Source organism: Pezoporus wallicus, unplaced genomic scaffold, assembly GCF_028554395.1.
Source record: "Pezoporus wallicus isolate ANWC-B61680 ecotype Strahan unplaced genomic scaffold, APGP_CSIRO_Pwel_v1 contig_3017, whole genome shotgun sequence".
Lineage (NCBI taxonomy): Eukaryota > Metazoa > Chordata > Aves > Psittaciformes > Psittacidae > Pezoporus > Pezoporus wallicus.
This window is the reverse complement of record NW_026638957.1, coordinates 3,855,363-3,877,408: the sequence shown is the minus strand read 5'-3', so window position 1 is coordinate 3,877,408 and position 22,046 is coordinate 3,855,363. Positions and strand designations below refer to the sequence as shown.

The 22,046-nt window shown below is 41.0% G+C and overlaps 1 protein-coding gene across 5 annotated transcripts in view; it reads left to right on the top strand.

Annotated features, from left to right (window-relative positions):
* The window catches only part of BTBD7 (BTB domain containing 7), a 56,777-nt gene that overhangs the window by 4,956 nt on the left and 29,775 nt on the right, over positions 1-22,046 (top strand). For 4 of the 5 annotated variants that reach the window (XM_057413450.1, XM_057413449.1, XM_057413446.1 and 1 more), the window contains exon 2: positions 18,026-18,211. In XM_057413450.1, the coding sequence (XP_057269433.1) occupies positions 18,130-18,211 (82 nt within the window). In that variant the 5' untranslated portion in view covers positions 18,026-18,129. Of the gene's footprint in view, positions 1-6,135; positions 6,157-18,025; positions 18,212-22,046 lie in introns of those variants that run through there. The other variant, XM_057413447.1, reaches the window with a different exon arrangement.

Below are 22,046 nucleotides of genomic sequence, written 5' to 3'. Positions count from 1 at the left end.
GATTCCTCTAATTTGGAAGCTGTGTCCAAGATCTGTTAACTCTGTTTCAGGATAACTATTAAGCTGTTGCTGTTTGACACTTCTGCTGATGGTAACAATGGCTAAACTCAAACCAGTTGGTTGAAACAGCAGTGTAATAAACTACTGTTGCTTGGTTTTTTAGTTATGCATGTTATTTTGTCACCTAGTACTTGCAGAAGCTCTGTGTGATAATTAGAGGTGCAAAATGCATCTGGGTGTTTGCATGTGTGTTTTAGACTGTAGTTCAGGTCAGAGAACACTGTTCTTTCTTACAGTCCAGAATTGAGATTTAAATCAAGGTGTGGAATACAAAAAGCAAGAATACCAAGGTCTTGTGAAGGCATCAAAATTCAGTAAAATTATGCCTATTTATATGCAAATTAAAGTTTTCTTTTTTTTTTTTTAGTGACCAAGTAGGTAACATTGCATTAGTGAGAAATTGGACTGCTGCTTTGCTTATCATTGTCTGCTACCCCAAATCTCTGTACTTACAATGAAGTCTGTAAACCACTTCTGTGATGGGCAGCTTATTCTCATTGCTTTAAAAATAATCAGTGTGAGTGGCGAAAGTTCCTTTTCATGTTCTTTCTCCTCACCCCAATATTTGAAATGCTGCTTGAGAGCTGACTGAAAAACTCTGAAATAAAAAATCCAGTCAGAATGCAATGAGGCATTATTTTCTGGACCTGTGCTCCCTTACTCTTCAAGCTCTTTTGATCTGCTTAGCTTTGTTCTCATGATGATGCTTGATGTAAAGGTGTGTGTGTGGGGGGAATGGTTCCTTGACCATTAGAACTGAGGAATGAGGGTTGCTGTGGATTTGGTGATCTTTGACTTCATCTAGGAAGATGCAAGTCCTGTTTGAAGCTTTTCTGTTGCTGTGGTTGTGATGGTGCTCATACATGAAAGTACTGTAGTGTTTAAGATGAGGTTGTGCTTAAGTACTTTGTGTAAGTGGAGGCATTTAGAGGTTTTCTTTCATATACTTGGATGTCTATTTCTTAAAATACATGAAGGTTAACAACCTCTGAAGCTGCTTGTGGTATTTGACTGAGTGACCAGAAGAGTTCGTCTTGGAGAAGGAAGGAATGTATGCATAAACACAGTGGAATTTTGTATTACCTATTAAAAAAAAAACAACCCACAGACTAATCAAACATGGGAGTATATTAAAGACTGATGTCCTCTGCTGTGGTTCATCCTGTAATGGGCATCTGGATTTTAAATGTCTTAAGAGGTGAAATGAAATACTAGAATGTGGTCAGAGAAGATAACATTAAAGGAATCCATGAACTTATGATCCTATTAAAGTCATTCTAGTAGTGACTATAGCTCACTGTAATGCAGTGGAATTGCTTATACTGACATTTTTAAATTGAGGATACCTTTGACAGTCTGTAGTGAGGTACTTCAAGGAAGTTTTTGAAGTAGGTTGTTTATTGTACTTCAGACACTAGCATGGTGGAAGAATGCTGAGTTAAAATACACATTCGAGGCAGGAAATTTTGTATTATGCAGTGTAGTGATGGCCTCAGTACTGAATGAGGAAGAATCTAAGCTGTGTCAATACTCTTCAGCTCCTGAGAGACAACAGTTGTTACTGGTGAGCTGGATGTAAGCACTGTAATTCTTACAAAGCTGTGTCTGTAACAGCATGAGGAGTTGCCAGTGTCATTGTGAGTCCCCCCTTTCTCCCAATGTACTAAATTATCTCCATCTCCTCTGCAGTTTATCTTCATGGCTGATATGGGGATTTAGCTTATCTAAATTTTGGATAAGAATGTGTTTACTGCCTTAGATTCTCAAATCCTAACTCAGCTGATTTTTTTTTTTTTTTTTTTTTTTGTATAGCCAAAGATAGTATTTAAGAGAAACATTTTCTGTCTTTTTTAAAATTGTATTATTTGGGTCAGAATGTATCTCCCGCTTCTTAATTGGCCCTTAAAATCTCTGTAAGATTTAATCCTTTATTAAACACTTCTGGAAATGTGCATTTGGACTTGAAATACCAAAATATCCTTCTAGCATAGTAAGGTGTCATAGTGTTAAGATTATTCCCTCTCTGATAGTGCTTTGTAGTTCTAGATACAAGCCTGAAGACTTAATAACCCCTGGTAAACTGATTTTTATATATTTCTGCACTGAATCAAAGCTGCTTGTCTGTAGCTGCATTTAACCAAGATCTTTGGTGCTGTAATCTGGACACTTACTATCTGAAGACTCAGAAGTACAGTCCTAAAGCAAACTTTCCAAAAGATCTGCCCTTGCTACTTAGGGCTTTTCCATTTTAAGGAAAATCATCTGAGTTTCTCTGCAGAGAATATCTAAAGTAATTTTGTTACTGAATAGTTTCTTAGTTAATTATTGGCTTAAAATTTGCTAGTTTGGATTAACAGATTTGTACCAATCTGGGTATTTCCCCACCACCATTTTAGGGATATGCACACATTTCTCTTTCCCTTCTCCACTTATTCTGCTTTTAGCTACCAACTTAACTATTCTGGAGCATTAAATTAGAAAACATCTCATTTCGTGACTGTGTTTTACCTGCATCAAGGCTGAATTGTGTTAAGGACTAGTGATTTTCAGTAATGAGAATGCTTATTTAAACATTTAGTGAACCAGTTTTATCCTTGGTTTAAATTTGGAAGGAAATGGAACTTGCCATTTTTTATTTTTTTCCCACATGTACAAGATCAATGTGTTTCCTTGAAGTTAAAATGAGCCTTTTGCGTTTATTAATCTGAAAATTAATCCAGTTAAAACTGTTCCTGTTATTTGAATATGAATGTGCAAGTAGAGAACACAGAATTGAATGGAAATTATCATCTGGGTGGAAAGGGAATTGAGATTGCCTTTTTGGTGGCAGTGTCAACTTTTTTTTCCCATTAGAATTGTGTGCAAGTCTACGGGGGTATGATGTAATAGGCATCACAGAAACATGGTGGGATGGCTCCTGTGACTGGAGTGTTGGAATGGAAGGTTATAGGCTCTTTAGAAAAGACAGGCCCAGCAGGCAGGGAGGGGGAGTTGCCCTTTATGTTAGGGATAGGCTGGAGAGTATGGAACTCTGTCTGGGGACGGGTGAGCAGTCAACAGAGAGTTTGTGGGTCAGGGTTAAAGGGAGAACAGCTATAAGGGACATTATTGTGGGGATCTATTACAGACTGCCTGACCAAGAGAAATCTGTGGATGAGAAGCACTCTACAGAGAGATAGGAACAGCCTCCCACTCACAGGCCCTTGTTCTCATGGGAGACTTCAACCACCCTGATACATGTTGCAGGGTCAGTATGACCCGGCACAAGCAATCCAGGGCGTTTCTCGATTGTGTGGAAGACAGCTTCCTTGTGCAAGTAATAGAGGAGCGGCCCAGGAGAGGTGCCATGCTTGACCTTGTGCTCACCAACAGGGGAGAGCTGTTTGGAAATGTGACGCTTCAGGGCAGCCTTGGATGCAGCAACCATGAGTTGGTCAAATTCGAGATCCTCAGGACAGTGAGAAGAGCATGCAGCAAGCTCACTGCCCTGGACTTCAAGAGAGCAGAATTTGGCCTCTTCAGGAACCTGCTTCAGAAGGTTCCATGGGATACAGCCCTAGAGGGCAGGGGGGCCCAAGACTGTTGGATGATACTCAAGGATCACCTACTACAAGCTCAGGAGTGTTGCATCCCAACTAGAAGGAAGTGCAGCAGGAGGGCCAGGAGACCTCCTTGGATGGATAAGGATCTGCTGAGGAAAGTTCAAAGGAAAACAGAGACTTATAAAAGGTGGAAGAAAGACCAGGCAGCCTGGGAAGAATATGGGGATGTTGTTTGGGAAGCTAGGGACCCGGTTAGGAAAGCTAAGGCCCAGTTAGAATTAAACTGGGCTAGGGATGTTAATGATAACAGGAAGGGATTCTATAGGTACATAGCAAATAAAAAACAGACTAGGGACAACATGGGCCCTCTCTGGAAGCTATCAGAAGAACTGGCTACCCTTAATTTGGAGAAGGCTGAAGTACTTAACGACTTCTTTGCCTTGGCCTTCACTGGCAAATGCTCTGACCAAACCACCCAAGTCTTGGAAGGTAGAGACAGGGACTGTGAGAATGAAGACCTTGTGCCCACTGTAGGAGAGGAACTGGTTCGAGACCATCTTAAAAACCTGAATGCACACAAGTCCATGGGTCCTGATGAGATCCATCTGCGGGTCCTGAAGGAGCTGGCAAATGAAGTTGCTAAGCCACTGTCCATCATATTTGAAAAATTGTAGCAGTCAGGTGAAGTTCCCGATGACTGGAAAAAGGGAAAAATAACCCCCATTTTCAAGAAGGGGAAAATGGATGACCCAGGAAATTACAGACCAGTCAGTCTCACCTCTGTGCCTGGCAAAATCTTGGAGCAGATTCTCCTGGAAGGCATGCTAAGGCATATGAAAAACAACAAGGTGGTTTGTGACAGCCAGCATGGCTTCACTAAGGGAAAATCCTGCCTGACCAATTTGGTGGCCTTCTATGATGGGGCTATGGAACTGATGGACAGGGGTAGAGCAGTTGATGTCATCTACCTGGACTTGTGCAAAGCATTCGACACTGTCCCACACGACATCCTTGTCTCTAAATTGGAGAGACATCAATTTGATAGGTGGACCACTCGGTGGATAAAGAGCTGCCTGGATGGCCGTATGGAAAGAGTTGTGGTCAGTGGTTCAGTGTCTGTCTGGAGACCATTGATGAGTGGTGTCCCTCAGGGATTGGTGTTGGGACGAGTCTTGTTTAACATCTTCGTTGCTGACATGCACAGTGGGATTGAGTGCGCACTCAGCAAGTTTGCTGATGACACCAAGCTGTGTGGTTCGGTTGATACAGTGGAGGGAAGGAATGCCATCCAGAGGGACCTTGACATGCTTGTGAGGTGGACTGATGCCAACCTTACGAAGTTTAACCATGCCAAATGCAAGGTCCTACACCTGGGTCAGAGGAATCCCAGGCACAGCTACAGGTTGGGCAGAGAAGAGATTCAGAGCAGCCCTGTGGAGAAGGACTTGGGGGTGCTGCTTGATGAGAAAACAAACGTGAGCTGGCAGTGTGCGCTTCCAGCCCAGAAAGCCAACTGTATCCTGGGCCGCATCAAAAGGAGCGTGACCAGCAGGTTGAATGAGGTGATCCTGCCCCTCTACTCTACTCTACTCTTTTGAGACCTCATTTGGAGTATTGTGTGCAGTTCTGGTGTCCTCAACATAAAAAGGACATGAAACTGTTGGAACAAATCCAGAGGAGGGTCACGAGGATGATCATGGGACTGGAGCACCTCCTGTATGAAGACGGGCTGAGGAAGTTGGGGCTGTTCAGCCTGGGGAAGAGAAGGCTGTGTGGAGACCTCATAGTATCTGAAGGGGGCCTGCAAGGGTGCCAGGGATGGACTCTTCACTAGAGGCTGTAGTGATAGGACAAGGGGTAATGGGTTAGAACTTCAACAGAGGAAGTTTAGATTGGATGTAAGGAAGAAGTTCTTTACTGTAAGGATGGTGAGGCAGTGGAATGGGTTGCCCATGGAAGTTGTGAATGCTTCATCTCTTGGCGGTGTTCAAAGTGAGGTTGGACAGAGCCTTGAGTGACATGGTTTAGTGTGAGGTGTCCCTGCCCATGGCAGGGGGGTTGGTACTGGATGATCTTGAGGTCCTTTCTAACCCTAACTATTCTACGATTCTATGATTTATTGGTGAACGTCTTAAATAATGGAAGAATAAAAGAAAGTTTAAGTATAGCACACACTGACAAAGGCTTCCCTTTTTTCATTTCACCCTTGCTTTGAAGAGTGATGATATCAAGGACAGTGGGAGACGAGAGAAAGACAACCAAAACTTGGTCTAAAATGAGATCAAGATCAGTGGGTTTGTTTTAATGGAGTATCTTATCTGATTAGTACAATCCAAGGGATGTTTGCTTTCCTTGTAATACTTCTTTGGAAAATTGTGTTTGGTTGGATTAATTTATGTTCTGGGGCAGCTGAAAAGCTTCATTATCTTGTGGAAGGAGAGGAAGAGTTAAGGGATTTAATCAGTCTGCTCAAAGAGCAGATTGCTTTAGCAAATAGTTAAATAAAAAAACACCTCACAAGCTCTCATAACTGTCCAGTCTCTGTGTACATGAGGTATATGTAGGTATTCTGAATTAAATACGTAAATGATTGGTACCTCTAGTTTTTAGGAACAACATGTCATGTTGACATGTGTGATGCTGCTTTGACTGTTCTGTAAAACTTGCGTGTTCATGTAACAGGATGAAAAATAAATGCTTTAGAAATGTGGAGAGAGCTTGTTGCAGGAAATCTGGAAGACATAACTTCCTTTGCTTGCCAAGGGGAGAATGTAAACAAAGCTTCAACTTAATTGTACCCTAACTACTAGAGCGGTTTTCTGACTAAGCCTTTCCTTCCTTAACTGATTGCTGTTATCATTGAGAAATTATATTTTCTGTTTCATTTGAAATGGATTTCCATATCTTTATTGAGGACATGTCTCAAAGTTTGTGAGTATTTAGTTCTTGCTGCACTTACATAGAATCTAAATGTAGATATTACTGAAAGTAACTACTGAAGCTAAAGCTACTTGTGTAGCTAGTTTTTGGGCTTCTGATGGTTTCTGAAAGTATCAGAAGTTTGCTTGTGAGAACGTTGTGATATTAGTATATTTTTCTGCTGTATGTGCTCTTGTGCAGCCACTAAAATATCCATCTTTAAAATGGCTAAAATATTTGAACTGTATAACATAAAAAGATTTCTTGGCATCAGGTGTTATATAAATGCTACCTGTGGAAGTCAGTGTGGCTCTTAAAATTTTCTGAAGTTAATAGATACAGAGGATAGTATAGAAGAACTCATCCAAAGGAGAAATCTTTTAAACGTGCAAGCTTTCAAATAACTGTTAAAGTCTTGGTATATACAGAGATAGCTGATTTATGCAAAGAGGTGTAAGATCACCGTGTTTGTTAAAAGCCTCTGAATAAACGGAAAACAGCCTGTAGATTTGACCAGGAATTTCACACTTGCAGTTCATAACCATTTTACAAGCTCTTGAATGGGTCAGTTGTATAAATACCGTACAGCTTGATTTTTGTACTGCTGCCTGCTTCAGTGAGCAGAGTAGACCTGTGAGTGACCCTGAATGTTGGGAAACAAAGGGAAGAGGTGTAGAGTGTCAGTGCTGAAACTCGAGCTGCAGAAATTGAGACTGCAAAGGAGGACTCTACCTGAGTGTCGAAGGCCAGGTGAGAGTAACTTGTTGAGGCTGGGTCTGAGCTCATAGGGAATGACAAAGGTGACTACAAGGGTGTAGTTTTTTCGAGTTGTGAGGCAGTTTTAATAGTGATAGTCTGGTCTCTTCAGATTAACAGCTGTGGGTTCCTGTTCCAGGTGTAGATGGCTATCAAATCCACCTGCAGGAATTCCCTTTTTCCTGTTTCCTGTCATCAGCCCTCTGAAATGACTTGTTCTGTGATCACGTAATCTCTGTATGTAGTGTGAGGGGAAACGGGAAAATCCCATGGCTGGAGCAGAGTGAGGGGAGTGTGCAGCTCCCTGTTAGTTTGACTTCAGTGGTAGTGCCAGATTACCCTGATGTACCTGTGAAGAGCTGACAGGCAGGGAGTCCTGCATGGACAGCTAGCTTCTTGCCATTGGTGGAGGAATCTGCTAAATTGAGGGGAATTTTTAAAATGTGCATTGGCTTGGCCTTGTATTTTTCCCCAGATGACTAATACCTAGATGCGTATATTCTGTCATTTCAATTTAAAATTATTCCAAGCCTTCAAAAATGCAACACCCCCCCATGGAGCTCTTTACTAGTAGTTGCTGCTGTCTGAAGGGCTGTTAACCAAGGCCTGGTTGAAGAGAGAAATGAACTGGACAAATGCAGAACAAAGATAAAACAGGCCAAAAAAAGGAACAGTAGTTTGGCTAGCTAGCAAGGGTGAGCATGACCATGGTCAATCCTAGTGATAGCTACTGCTGTATAGATTACCTGTTTCTGCTAGGACTGCCCCTGCTTTGTAGTCCCTGACAGGATTTAAATGTGGCTTCCCACATGTGTGCTAGAATGGAAGGGGACAGCTCTTCTGTAGAAATGAGTGCGTGGGACTGGGAATGTTTATTTCTTGAGGGCTGTGCCAGTTGAATATTGGTCAAACTGCATGTTGTGTTTGTGGGGAGCAAGCAGCCTTTTCTTGCTGTTCTTTACTCTTCTGGCAGCATTCCTTGGGAGTTGATTGCAGCCAGAAGATGGTGATAGAGGTGATCAAGTATATTGATCTGTGGACAGAGTTCAACCATTTGGGATGTCTGATCATTACACAGGTCCAAGATTTTGTGTCTGCTTCAACACTGGGATCCTGGAGCAATTGTTGAGAAAACCCCAGGTATTATCATCACCAGAGACTACTACTGCTCCTCTTAAGGTTATGGAAGTTAAGGGAACTAAAACTGTGTGATCAAAAGGATGCTTTTTGAAGGTGAATTGGAAAAAGCAAGTGGCGAGAGAGGACAGGTGCTGCTTACTTAGTGTGGATACAGAGCATAGTGCCTGGGATTGCTTTAGTAGCAACTTCAGTATACTCTCAGAGGAAACATGTTCTGAGAGGAAGTGTGGTGAATGTAACTGTGCAGTGAATTTAGAAGCACTCTTGTATGCAGGAAGCTCCCAGATCCTCATTCAGAGCAGACGGCTTTCTGTGAAATAATTGAGCCTGGAGGAAAGGGAAAATGCAGTACAAGGAGACTGTAGGATATATCCCACTGAGGTAGTACTTGATGTGAGAAGGCGACAGCATTAAACTCCAGAGATACATCTTCCATATGGTTGAGGTTTCAGCCAAGACTTCCCTATCTTAGTAGACTTGCTAATTGAAATCAGTATCTTGTGTTGTGTTTGGGTCACAGCTTGAGAAAGAGGAGGAATTCCCTTTCTTAATGAAATGGGGATCTTTGGGGGGCACTCTCAAAGAAAAAGGGATAAAATCCTGTGAATTGTGAAAACTGCGTGGGAAGGAGCAAGCCTGTTGACAGAGGAGTGCTTGAATAGGAAGCCCATGAAATACACTGTGTAAAGGTGGGACAGCTTAATGTGGAGAATTCTTCCTTTTGCTGAGCTCCTGCTTTTTCTGTGGAGGAAGAAAGAAGCAGATGGCTGAGGAGACTGCTGTAATAAAGGACAGGCAGTATCTGGAGACAGGTGAACTGGTTGTTGATCCCAGTATCTGAAGCTGAATTTAGCTGAAATTTGGCTGAGTTAAATTGCTGCCTGACGACACAATTAAGTGTTGACCAAAACTTCAGTAGAGAGAAAAAAGCAGGCTACTTTTTCTTAAAATCTGATCCTTCATGGAGGTGCTATTCTTGCAGTTTGTCTTAACCAAATATAGTGTCCCCGTATGTATTATACCATAGAGGATTTTCTTTGCCTTTCTTTAAAAACAAAAACACATCTTGTTTGCTCAGAAGTAGCCTTTTGAAAAGCATTTAGACTCCTCTAAATGTATCACAATATGTCAGAATATTTTGCAATTACTTTAGATTGGCTAAAATGAATTATCCTCATTTTCCCTGAAAATGGGCATGTTCATGCCTAATTTACTCTGTTCAATGATATTGTTAAAGATTTGGTGATAGGATTTCTCTCACTTTTCTTACAAAGCATATTTAATAACATTTTATGTCTGTCTCTGTCTGATAATGTTCCTGTCAAGTAAACTTCCGAAAAATGGAAAGTCATTGAAGAATGCATACTGTCATTTCACTTCAGGAGAGTTGTAGAGGGCAGTAAATGGGCTCTTGCTGATTTTGCTGAAAGTGTTTTGAATTCCACTTCAGGAACATTAGTAAGTATTTCGTGTGAGTATTGTCAATCAGAATAGACTTCTGGTATGTTAGTGGGTGCTTGCAACCAGCTGGAAAGATCAGTGATGTACAGAGATGGTGTTTCATTAGCCAGTATATGAAAACATGGAAGTTGCTTGGGAGGAACTTTTTATTCTTTGCAGGATTATACTCAGCATGTGCTGTGTGCTTGGTTTTTGTAGGTGCTGGAACTTCTTCTATTTAAGGGAATATAAATATGTTGATATCTTGTGATTTGAACTGTTGCTCTCTCCTGACAATGTTACTTAATTGCTTCTAGGATCAGTACGTTTACATCATACTCTAAATTACTTTGGTAATGATAAAAAAAATCAAAAAACCTATTCTGAACACTATTTGCAAAGACAGCATTGAAAAGAGAGTTTTTTCGTTTATCTTTTTTCTGTACTTTTTCAACTGCCAGAATGCTTCTCAACGTTTTCAGTTTCTGAAGTGTACATATCTTCAAGACTGCATGCCTTTATACTTTTATTTTAATGTAGTTTTTTTAACTTCCACTCTGATTCCTCAGAGGACATGTTGAAAATTGATAGTTGTTTCACTGTTTGTTTGGGGCGGGGGGAGTTGTGTGTGTATGGATTTTTTTTTTTTTTGTCGTCTTTCCACTTCCTCTCCCTAAAACTCAATCCTAAGTTTCTTAACCAATCTATAAATAAAAAGCCAGGACTACCGTGGGGTTTTTGTTCCCTCTATTTTAAAAGAACTTCTGGATAGAGAAGTGTACTACTTCACGAAAAAGCAAGTGTTTTAAAATTCATGCTTAACTTGTAAGAAAGGTTCTTTGTGATAGCTGGAACACATGATTCTCAGCAAAACACTAAGTAATGCAGTCACTTTTGTTATCTAGTTATGTCTGCTTTTTCTTGCCCTATTTGCTCATAACTGCTGATGTGGCTTAAGTTTTGATGTTCTGCCATTAGATTGATTTTTGTTTCCAATTCAGTAAGTCATGAAATAATACAGATTCATTAACCCAATTCCTGAAGGACATTGTTTGTTACTCATTTCTGTACAGTACTAATCCAAATCAGAACCTTCCAGCTGTATCAGCTATATGTTGCTGTTGTATCATCCAGATAATTTTGAATAATGATAAAGGTTGGTTGCTTGGCTGGATAATAAAAAAATGATGGGGCTACAGAACTGATGGATGGGGTAGAGCAGTTGACGTCATCTACCTGGACTTGTGCAAAGCGTTTGATGCTGTCCCAAACGACATCTTTGTCTCTGAATTGGAGAGACATCAGTTTGATAGGTGGACCACTCGGTGGATAAAGAGCTGCCTGGATGGCCGCATGCAAAGAGTTGTGGTCAAAGACTCAATGTCCGACTGGAGACCAGTGACGAGTGGTGTCCCTCAGGGATCGGTGTTGGGACCGGTCTTGTTCAGCATCTTTGTCGGTGAGATGCACAGTGGGATTGAGTGTGCCCTCAGCAAGTTTGCCGATGACGCCAAGCTGTGTGGTTCGGTTGATACCCTGGAGGGAAGGAATGCCATCCAGAGGGACCTTGACACACTTGTGAGGTGGGCTGATGCCAACCTTACGAAGTTTAACCATGCCAAATGCAAGGTCCTACACCTGGGTCAGAGGAATCCCAGGCACAGCTACAGGTTGGGCAGAGAAGAGATTCAGAGCAGCCCTGTGGAGAAGGACTTGGGGGTGCTGCTTGATGAGAAAATGAACATGAGCTGGCAGTGTGCACTTCCAGCCCAGAAAGCCAACTGTATCCTAGGCCGCATCAAAAGGAGCGTGACCAGCAGGTTGAATGAGGTGATCCTGCCCCTCTACTCTGCTCTTTTGAGACCTCATTTGGAGTATTGTGTGCAGTTCTGGTGTTCTCAACATAAAAAGGACATGGAACTGTTGGAACAAGTCCAGAGAAGGGTCACGAGGATGATCATGGGACTGGAGCACCTCCTGTATGAAGACAGGCTGAGGAAGTTGGGGCTGTTCAGCCTGGGGAAGAGAAGGCTGTGTGGAGACCTCATAGCAGCCTTCCAGTGTCTGAAAGGGGGCCTATAGGGATGCTGGGGATGAATTCTTCATTAGAGACTGTAGTGATAGGACAAGGGGTAATGGGTTAGAACTTCAACAGAGGAAGTTTAGATTGGATGTAAGGAAGAAGTTCTTTACTCTAAGGGTGGTGAGCCAGTAGAAGGGGTTGCACAAGGGAGTTGGGAATGCTCCATCCCTGGCAGTGTTCAAGGCGAGTTTGGACAGAGCCTTGGATGCCATGGTTTAGTGTGAGGTATCCCTGCCCATGGCAGTGATGGCTGGAACTGGATGATCTTAAGGTCCTTTCCAACCCTAACTATTCTATGATTCTATAAAGGTCAAAATAGGCTCTATGTGGATTTGTGTGTGTGTCAGGCTTTAGAATTAGCTGGTCCTTCAAAATTTCAGTCATTTCCTTTGAACAGAGAATTACTTGCCAATTACACAGTTTCTGCAAAGTGTGCTGTCATGTATGCATTCAGTCCTTTAGTATGTATGCTCTTGCGATTGGAAACTTCTAGCTTTGGCAAAGTGTGTATGCTAGTACTTCTCTTTAATACCTCATCTGTGGAATTAGTTAAGGGTCAGGGCATGTAATGATCAGTTCTTGTCAGCTGTTCTTCCTTGGAGAACCCCCCCTCCCCCCCCCAGGTAGGACAGTAAGAAAATTAAGTAAATAGTAAGTGCAGATCGGAACAAATACTTGGAACTCCAACCACAAGCAGCTTTCTCTTCATATGTCAGTGTTTGTTCCTTTCGACTGTTGCTGGCTGCTAATCCCTGTAGTGATACTACATGTAACAACCAGCATGCCTAGGGCTGGCTTTGGAGATACCCCAGAGGACAGGATCTATAGAACTGTTTTGCATAATGTTCATTTGTGTCTGAATTTCTTTGTGGTGGCCCTGGTATCTGTACTGGTCACCGGACTACTGCTCTGCTGGAGGGAGGTTCAGGTTGTGAAGGCAAGCTGGTGGCATGTACCTTGGGGCCAGTGGCAAGGGTCCATTCTCACAAGTTCTTTTTTAGTTCTCTTTTAGTTTCTGTTTGGTTTTAGTTTAGTTTATTTTCTAATTGAAATTTCTATGGAAATAAGTTTGTCCTTCCTAAATTTAGTTGAAGTATTTCCTTACTGGGGTTATAACTTTAAAAGGTGATTGTTTCATTTTTTTAACAAACCTTCCCTCTCCCCTCCACCCCCCTGCCGGTGTATCAGTTACTCTGGATGTTATCATCTCATCTTGCATTACAGTTCCACCTTCATGTTACTTGAAAGGAACTGTTGGGGCAAAGTAGCATTTCTGGTCTAGATAAAAATCTAAGCAAATACAAGTAAGGTACACTTGTGATACTTGTGTTGTCATTTAATCAATGTAGATTTTAAATGTGTTAAATAAAATGAAAAACCTGCGAAGTCATGTTTGTGTGAGTCTGTGCATATACTTGCTATGATTTCCTACTTTCATCTTAGTAGCGTACTGTTTCATAACCCTGTGGTAACAACTCCAGAAGAAATACAAAATGTCTTTAAATTTTAGAGGGGGCAAAGTCAAATGTTTTAGGTCATAAAATGTGCTGTAAGACTCCCCACCTTGCCCTTTATATTAGTTGGACCCAGTGGAACTACAGAAAATTTTATGAAACCTTTGTATTGAGTGATGACTATAAATAGTTACTGTTGTCCAAAGTCCATCCTGTACACAGCCTTTTTATTAAATAAAAATTCCCAACCCAGGAATTCCTGGCTTTCAGCCCAGGCACCTCAGATGCAAGTTGTCTTAGGTTTAGTGTGACAAGTATTCAGAAGACTGAGAAACTTACTTCAGGTACTGAAACTTCTAACTAGATTTGTGTTTATTTAAAATTTCATTCTGCTCTGAGTATCAGTATTACCTGAAAGTAACTTCTGTGCTTTTTGTAGCATTTGGGATGGTAATTTTGGCTTCTAAAGCTTCCTGGTTTTGTATAACTTTTCATATACTATTTCTGCAGTGCAGGCTTTTTTTTTAAACAAGCTTTGGCATAGTTTAACTTTTTTCCTATGTACATGTGTACATACATAGCACATACCTGTGTGTAGGTCACTGCTTTTAATGAGATCCTGTTTCAGTAGGTCAGCAGATGTTGCATTTAGTTTGCTTTTGACGATGCTTATGTGGGTGCATTATCAACTTATACCAGAAAGGCAAGAAAAGGTTCACCTCATGGTATGGTGAGAGTTTTAAAACTAACAAAAAAAAATTGTGACTATTACGAGGCGAAAATTAGATCAAGAAACTTCTTCAGATAGGCTGAGATAGAGAAATTTTTGGTATGCAGGATAACTTCTGAAAGGAAGATAAAATCTCCCCTTTTGCAGCTAAAGATTGGGTTGTTTGTGGCTCGAAATTATTTATGTTCTTCTACAGCTGCCTTTCACCCATGCAGAGGGCACCCTTTGGCATTTTATGCAGTAACTGAGCTGTATTTACATATGTACTAGGCTCAGTAGGTTATGTGCAAATACTGACTTCTGTGGAGGTAGGTTAGGCTTAGTGTAGAGGCTGAAGTGGACCCTAGCAAAACAAAAGAAACCATCCAAAACTAGGCACCTACATCTATGAGTGGTTCAAGTACACCTTGCTGTCAAAAGGTGCGGTCCTGGCTCTAGCAGCTTGTTCTCGTATTCCTCTTTCTTGCACCTGTGCTGGCACAAGTGTTCCTGCACTGCCGTAACAAACCAATTGGGTAACTGACTCTGTGTAAAATTTTTGTCTTGTCTGGTTTTAACATGGATATGAGAGTGAAGAGGGGAAGGCAGAGCTTCCTCCAGGACACAGTTTATCATTTAAAATGTTTGGGAAATGCAGTATGGGTTATACAGTGTTACCTTATAAACTTCAGTGATGTAATAAAAAATACAGAAGTTGTTCTTTCAGTTGATACATGAGGTTAACAACAGTAGTGGGTCTAAAACTGTGATCATTTTGTGATCAGTTCTGAGCTGTGGGGCACAATACACTTTATGACCTACTGTGTGTTTGAATTCAAGATGCAGAATACTCAAGGTCAGCCAGCATACACGTGAGGAAGCAGTGCATGGTTAAATTTGAAAGGAGGCACAGGAAGCTTTCGCATCTGTAAAATGAGTGACCATGGTGCATATTTTGTTTGAATTCCTCCTTCACTGAAGCCTGGCGTATTTAGTTTTACTTATATAAATGTATATATAATATGCATATATAATTTATATTTAAGAATATCTTTATGTGTACAATTTTAATGTGTTTTTACACTGTCATATATTATTTAAGCTACATAAATTAAGGGAGTGAATTCATTCTGCACGATACTCACTTGGGCTTAATGTGTAACAGTTCATGTGGTAAGCCTCTGAATAAAATTATATATCAGAAATCATAGGAACTTTTTATAGGTTTTTTTTTCAGTTAATTTAAATAATGTTGTTTTGTAAATTCAGGCATTGAATTCTAATGTTATTGAACAGTTGCATATATTCCTTTTTCACATTCCTTCAATCTTCTAGGTCGTGTTTATTGCCAAGTTGAAGGAGGTGGGAGGTGTTAACTTTAAACCTGAGACTTGGTTATGTATAGTGCTTGCTAGCCCCCCCCCCCCCAAAAAAAAAACGGAATAAAACAAACAAAAGAACCCCTCATATCCTCCCCAGAACATACCACTCCCCCCGCCCCCACAAACCAAAAAACAACCACTCTTCAAAACACAACCAGCCAAACAAAAACCAAACACAAAAACCAACAACTTCCTCCCTTCCTCTTTTTGCATAGCTCCTGGGCTGTTTCCTGTTTCTGCTAATAGTTCTCAGTTGTTCCTGATCTCTAATAGACAAGTTATCATGCTGCAGCCGAATGCAGAAGAGGAAAGTGAAATAGCAATGGAGTTATTCCAGGCCTTTTGTCCAAATGAACCAAATCCAATTTTAGCTGCGAAAGGGGAAGTTGTTGGGATACCTACTCTAGGATGCTGGCCTTTATGAGGGAGTTGGCCTTGAAACTGAAAGGTGACTCTTACCTCCACAGAGCTTGTACTGGAAATAGCTAATTCCATCTGGAAATGAACAGCACATTTAAGCAACATATTCTGTGGGTACACAATTTATTTGGAGTCTCACTGTTTTAACAAAATTATTTTTACCTTGAATCTGTGGAGCTCTTCATATATGAAGAGGTCTGCATCCATATGGATTTGGTTATCTTGAATTAGCTAGCTTATTTCTGCACAAGGGAGAAAATGATAACATGCACCGATCCAACAGTTTGTGTTTGCTGAGAACATGTACTGGTGTTTGCTGGTGTGATGTTGCCCATTGTGTGTATGCACTTATTGTAACTTCATCCTGAGTCGGCTTGCTATTCATATAGGAAGGTGCTTTAATTTTCTGTTTCCTGAAGTATTGTAAGCTCAATCTGCACAGGGAAGAGTTTGACAAAGCATCGGGTTCTGTGCATTTGAGGAGGCATTGCCAACTAGCTAGGGAGGGCAGGTGTGGGAGCTCCCCCTTGCTGCAGGTGCAAGCCTGTAGGTTGGCTTGCGTAACACCAGGAAATCTGCTATAGTGCTACTGTTGTGTCTCCTGCCTCAGCAGCATTCAGATAATGATCAGCAAGCTGCAGCTCTGCAGGGCAGTCCTGGGCTATATGCTCTCTAGAGCTGATTCTGCCTGCGCATAATGTCTAGTGTGAGGTAGTATGGTTTCTTTTTGACAGCATATGATGTTGCAGACCACAAATGCTGAGAGGCCTGATTTTAGGAGCCTTATTCAAAGGCATCAGATGAGGAAATCATGCACTCAGTCGTGCTTCCACAATGCTCCAGTCCCATGTCTCTCATCTTTTCACATGCCCACATCTATAAGCCAGGTTTCCAAAACTTTCTCTACTCTTCCTCCTCATGTGCCCAGTGCTTGAACCCTGGATCACTTGTTTGGCCTCCACCGCTGTGCCTGTAGCAATTTGCAGCCGCCTTCTTCCTGGCCTGTCTCCTGCTTTCTGCTCCCCAGGATCTGCTTTGCATACTGTGTCTGTGACTTAGAGGCCAGGTGTGCCTCTCCACTTAGAGTCATATCTCACCACCCCAGCATCACAGTAACTCCTTCTGAACTTTTCATGCCAGAAATAGCAGGGAAAAAAGATTGGAACAGTGTGACAGCTTCCTTCAGACACACACATTCTTGCATGGCACGCACTTGTCCGATTTAACCTTTCCTGAGAAAGGAGATAGAGTTGGGAGCATATAGCAAATACAGGTATACCGGTAGAACCTAGTTATATATTCACAGTATTGAGTAGAGTCTTAAGTATTTCTTGGTGTAGACATTACCTTAGTATAACTCTGATGTCTGTGTGTTTTGAATGTGTGTTCAGTTGATAGCAGGCAGTTCTTTCACTGTGTTAACTTTGCAGTATTCATAATTTAGCATTGCTAATATAAAACAAATTAGAATGTGCTTCTTGTATGTTTAACAGTTCTTCTTCATATTTCTACAGGATTTACTTCCTAGGACATTTTCGAATGCCTAATGAAACCGTAGATGAATGCTTAAGTGCCCTATTTTTACTGTTATAAGCCTACTTGTAGGTACTAGTCTAAACTTGAAAAGTAACACTGAATGAGAGCCATGTAAATGATATGAAATCAAAATGCAGCTGAAAGCAGTAATGATGGTATAGCTTCTAGTGGGCTTAGTTTATTGTGCTTTCTCAGCCAGTATAATTCAATCTGTGGGTTTTATAACAGTATGTAAACATATCAGCATCTATAAAAAAAATCTTTCTTGGTATAGTTAAGGGATCATATCTAATCTAGACCAACTCCTACTTGAAGATTCCTTAGCTAAAATTTTGATAGCCTTCCTGTTTCTTGTTGCAGCTTTTCTTGTTGAATTGTGAATGGTTTGAAAAATTATGAATTATATATTTGAGGGAAAAAAAGTGTTTATCTGTTTAATCCTTCAAGGAAAAATCTGTATTGGAAATGTTTGTGCTTTTAACTTACGAAAATACTATGTTCTGGGGACTTGAGTTTATCTAAATCACGTAATACCTACTAAAAACATAAATGTGAATAGACTTATTAGTGTGTTTGTTTTTCAGAAATAGAGGAACAGAATGCTGGACCTGGGATTGAAGATTTATAAAGAATTATGGGATTATACATTGAAGAGCCAGCAGGCGGAATGCCTGAGTGACTGAAGAAAATGGGTGCTAATGCATCTAACTACCCTCACTCGTGTTCCCCAAGGGTAGGGGGAAGTTCACAGGCACAACAGACATTCATAGGTAACTTTTCAGTTATCTTGTCACTTACATAAATGACTTGATTGTGTACACACTTGATTTGATTTGCTAGCAGTTATGCTCTGCAGAGCTTTTATTTTCTAGGTCACCAGTTTGAATCCATTCAAGCTCAATCGTGCATGAAATTCAGTACTGTCCATCTGTTTTGCCTATGTATGCAATAAGTTGATTGCCACTTGCTAGTAAACAGGTGCCAGGTTATTTAAATAAAGTAGATCTTTTTAATAACTAACCCATGCATGCTAGTTTTCCCAGATCAAGAGCAGTAGCTATCTGTTAATACTGTCTGCTATTTTCTACTCTACCTCAAATTTTCTGTGAAACTGTTGGAGCATAGAAAACGCTTGATCATCAGTATTCATCATAGTATTGGCATTGTGTCTCATATGAGTGAATTACTTCCTTATTGCTAGAAGGATCTCTGGCAATGAACCTGTTACAGTAACAGTCTTGAAGACACCTTTTTCTGATGCCCTTTTCCTGTTCCTGTAAATGGGGAATGGAGGTACTTATTGTCCTAACAGTATTATTTATAAGTAAGGATCTTGCTTAACTGGAAATGAGTCCAAGTGCCCTTAAAGTATTTTCTTACCCCAGTTGTAACTGGGGCAGATATTGCCTTTATGTGCTTTTTAGTCTAGTGCAAAAAAAATCAGTGTAGATCTAAGTACTGTCACGCTATAAATAATACAGAGTTATGTGATGAATCTAAAAGAAGGCAGTTTTTGAGAAGATAAATCTTGCTTAAAGAAACCTCCAACCCTGACAGCCTGAAGAATGATCTTAGCAGTGAATAGCATAAATACTTCATAAACACTTTTATGCCTTGGCTTGCAACTGAAAAAGTAGTTTATTGATATTCAGTGTTACTTCTTTTCTTAATCACCACTGAAAGCACAGTGGTGTCCTTAGCACAGAAGAAAAATTACTTACTTTGTGACTTTTCTCTTGTCTCAGCTTTTCTGACACTTCTAACTTTTGGAGGTCTGAGTAAGACAGCCCGCAAACTGTTACATGTAAAGACCTGTGCTCTGGGCTGAAAATTCTGTGCATGCTGTCATAGCATATCAAGGAAGAACTTTAATGCTAACATCTTTGATATCCAGGCTGTGAAGTCCCCCTTAAGGCTTTGTGTATTTTCAGTGTATATTATAATTAACAGCAGTAAAAGGTTTGCCCCAGTTCATATACACACACATATATATACACACTTTGTAAAAAATGACAGCCACAGCATTTGTATTACATGTCTTCATGTTTTATCTGCCTCTGTATTGAATGAAGTTAAACCCTTAGACCTGAAAACAGGCAGATCTGCATGCTGAAACACTGAGTAGGTTTGAAGAGGGGGAAGTTCCAAAGCTTCACTGAATTCCCACCAAAACTTTCTCTTTGGTATGTGGAACGTTTTGTTGATGCTCTTCATCATTAAGTTCAAAATAAAAAGCCATTATCTAGTATGTCATTATACATTTACTGATCATAGAACACTTGTTGTGGTTTAAGCCCAGCTGGTAACTCAGAACCATGCAACTGCTCACTTGCCCCCTTTTTACCCCTGCTCCTGGAGGGATGGGGAGGAGAATCGAAAGAATGTAATTTCCACGTGTTGAGATAAGAACAGCCCAGTAACTAAGGTATAACACAAACCACTACTGCTACCACCAATAATAATAATGATAAGGGAAATAACAAGGGAAGAGAATACAACTGCTCACCACCTGCTGACCAGATACCCAGCCGAACCGAGCAGTGATCTCGCCCTTCTGGGTTACTGCCCCCAGTTTATATGCTGGGCATGATGTGCTGTGGTATGGAATACTACCCCTTTGGCTAGTTTGTGTCAGGTGTCCTGTTTCTGCTTCCTCCCAGCTTCCCCTCCTTGCTGGCAGAGCATGAGACTCAAAAAGTCCTTGGTCAGAATAAACATTACTTAGCAACAACTAAAACCGTTGGTGTTATCAGCGTTGTTCCCAGGCTGAAAGTCCAAACCACAGCACTGCACAAGCTATTAGGTAGGAGAAAAATGACTGCTACTGCTGAACCCAGGACAGGACCTTAAAGGTCATCTTGTTCCAAACCCCTCCCATGGGCAGGGATGCCTCACCTTAGACTATGTCACCCAAGGCTCTGTCCAGCCTGTCCTTGAACACTGCCAGGGGTGGGGCAGCCATAGCTTCTGTGGGAAACCTGTTCTAGTGTCTTCCACCCTCAGAGTGAAGGATCAATTCCTAATGTCTGATCTCATCTGCCCTCATTCAGTTTAAAGCTATTTCCCCTTGTCCTACATTCTCTTGTAAAAATTCCCTCTCCAAATTTCTTCTAGGCCGCCTTTAGGTATTGGAAGGCTGCTCTAAGGTCTCCCCAGAGTCTGCTCTTCTCCAGGCTGAATAAGCCCAGTTCTTTCAGCCCATCTTAATAGCAGAGGTGCTCCAGCCTTATGAGCATCTTCTCTGGCATCCTTTGGACTCATTCTGAAAGGTCCATGTCACTTTTATGTTGGAGCCTCCAGAGCTGAATGCAGTACTGGAGGTGCAGTCTCTAGAGAGCAGAGCAGAGGGGGAGAATTGCCTCCTTTGACCTGCTGGTCTTGTTCCTTTTGGTGCAGTCCAACGTATGGTTGGCTTTCTGAGCTGCAGGTGCATGCTGCCAGGTCATGTTGAGCCTGTCGTCAGCCAACACCCCCAAGTCCTCTTAATCCATTCTCCATGTTATATCACAGAATCATAGAATAGTTAGGGTTGGAAAGCACCTTAAGATCAACTTTTACAGATTTTTCTTTTTCTTTTTTTATTTTTTAACTGTAGAAGGCATTAAGATCTATTTACTACCCCAAAGTAGAATGGAAATGTGGGGACTAGAGTTATAACAGCTACATAGTATGTATTGGTTGCCTTATTCCTGGAAACTTGCTCCAGGATTTGTTTTAGACATGCTGCTTTACCATGCTGCTATGCTGTAAATGTAGGCTGAATATTAAATGCTGAGAACCGATTTGGCAAAGTACAGTAGCTTCGTAGGCCGAGCTGCTGTTGTTAATTGACTCATGCTGAATTTGCTTGCAGTTTATGAAGAGAAGATAAATCTGTAAAAATAATGCAGTGTTCTTAATGTAAAAAAAAACCAAAAAACAAAAAACAAAACCACTTCTGTTTTAGCAGAGGCTTCAGTAGTCATCTCCTTGCTGTTTTGTCTACAGCATTCAGGAGGAGGATTTCACACCATTTTCTAGGGTGGTACGTCTGTTCAGGATGTTTATTAAATAGAGCTCTGTAATTAGATTTTAAAATGTGTAGGCATGCAGAGAACTAGACAGATCCCATTATACATTGTCAAGTGCCCAAGTAGTTTCTCTTGGCAGTCATATGTTTCTTGTAAATATTTATGTGTTCAGAGCTAGATATGGTCTAGGGGCATGGAGTAGCTGTTGCTTTTTAACAGCATTTAATAGATCAGTGCCTTTTAGTGTAGAAATGGGGAATAAATTTAATTTTCCTACTTCTAATGCTACTGCCTTGTGAAGGAATTACAGGCAGGTCAAAAAGAGGCTCTTCCAAATTCTTTCTTTGAGGGGCAGGGAGCCACTATCTGTTTTGAACCCAGAGAGGCTATGCTGATGTCTCTCTACTTCTGCCTCTAGCAAAAAGCAGTGGTGGCACTTCTGTAGCGGTGTTTTATCTACTTGTAAGGTTTATTAGCAATGTGTGCAGTATTTCTGAAGTTAAAGCTTGTAAGCAGCACAGGGTACACAAAGGTTTGAATGGTGTTTTAGTATCTTGCGGCAATTCACATGCAAGTAATACCTCACAGCAGCCTT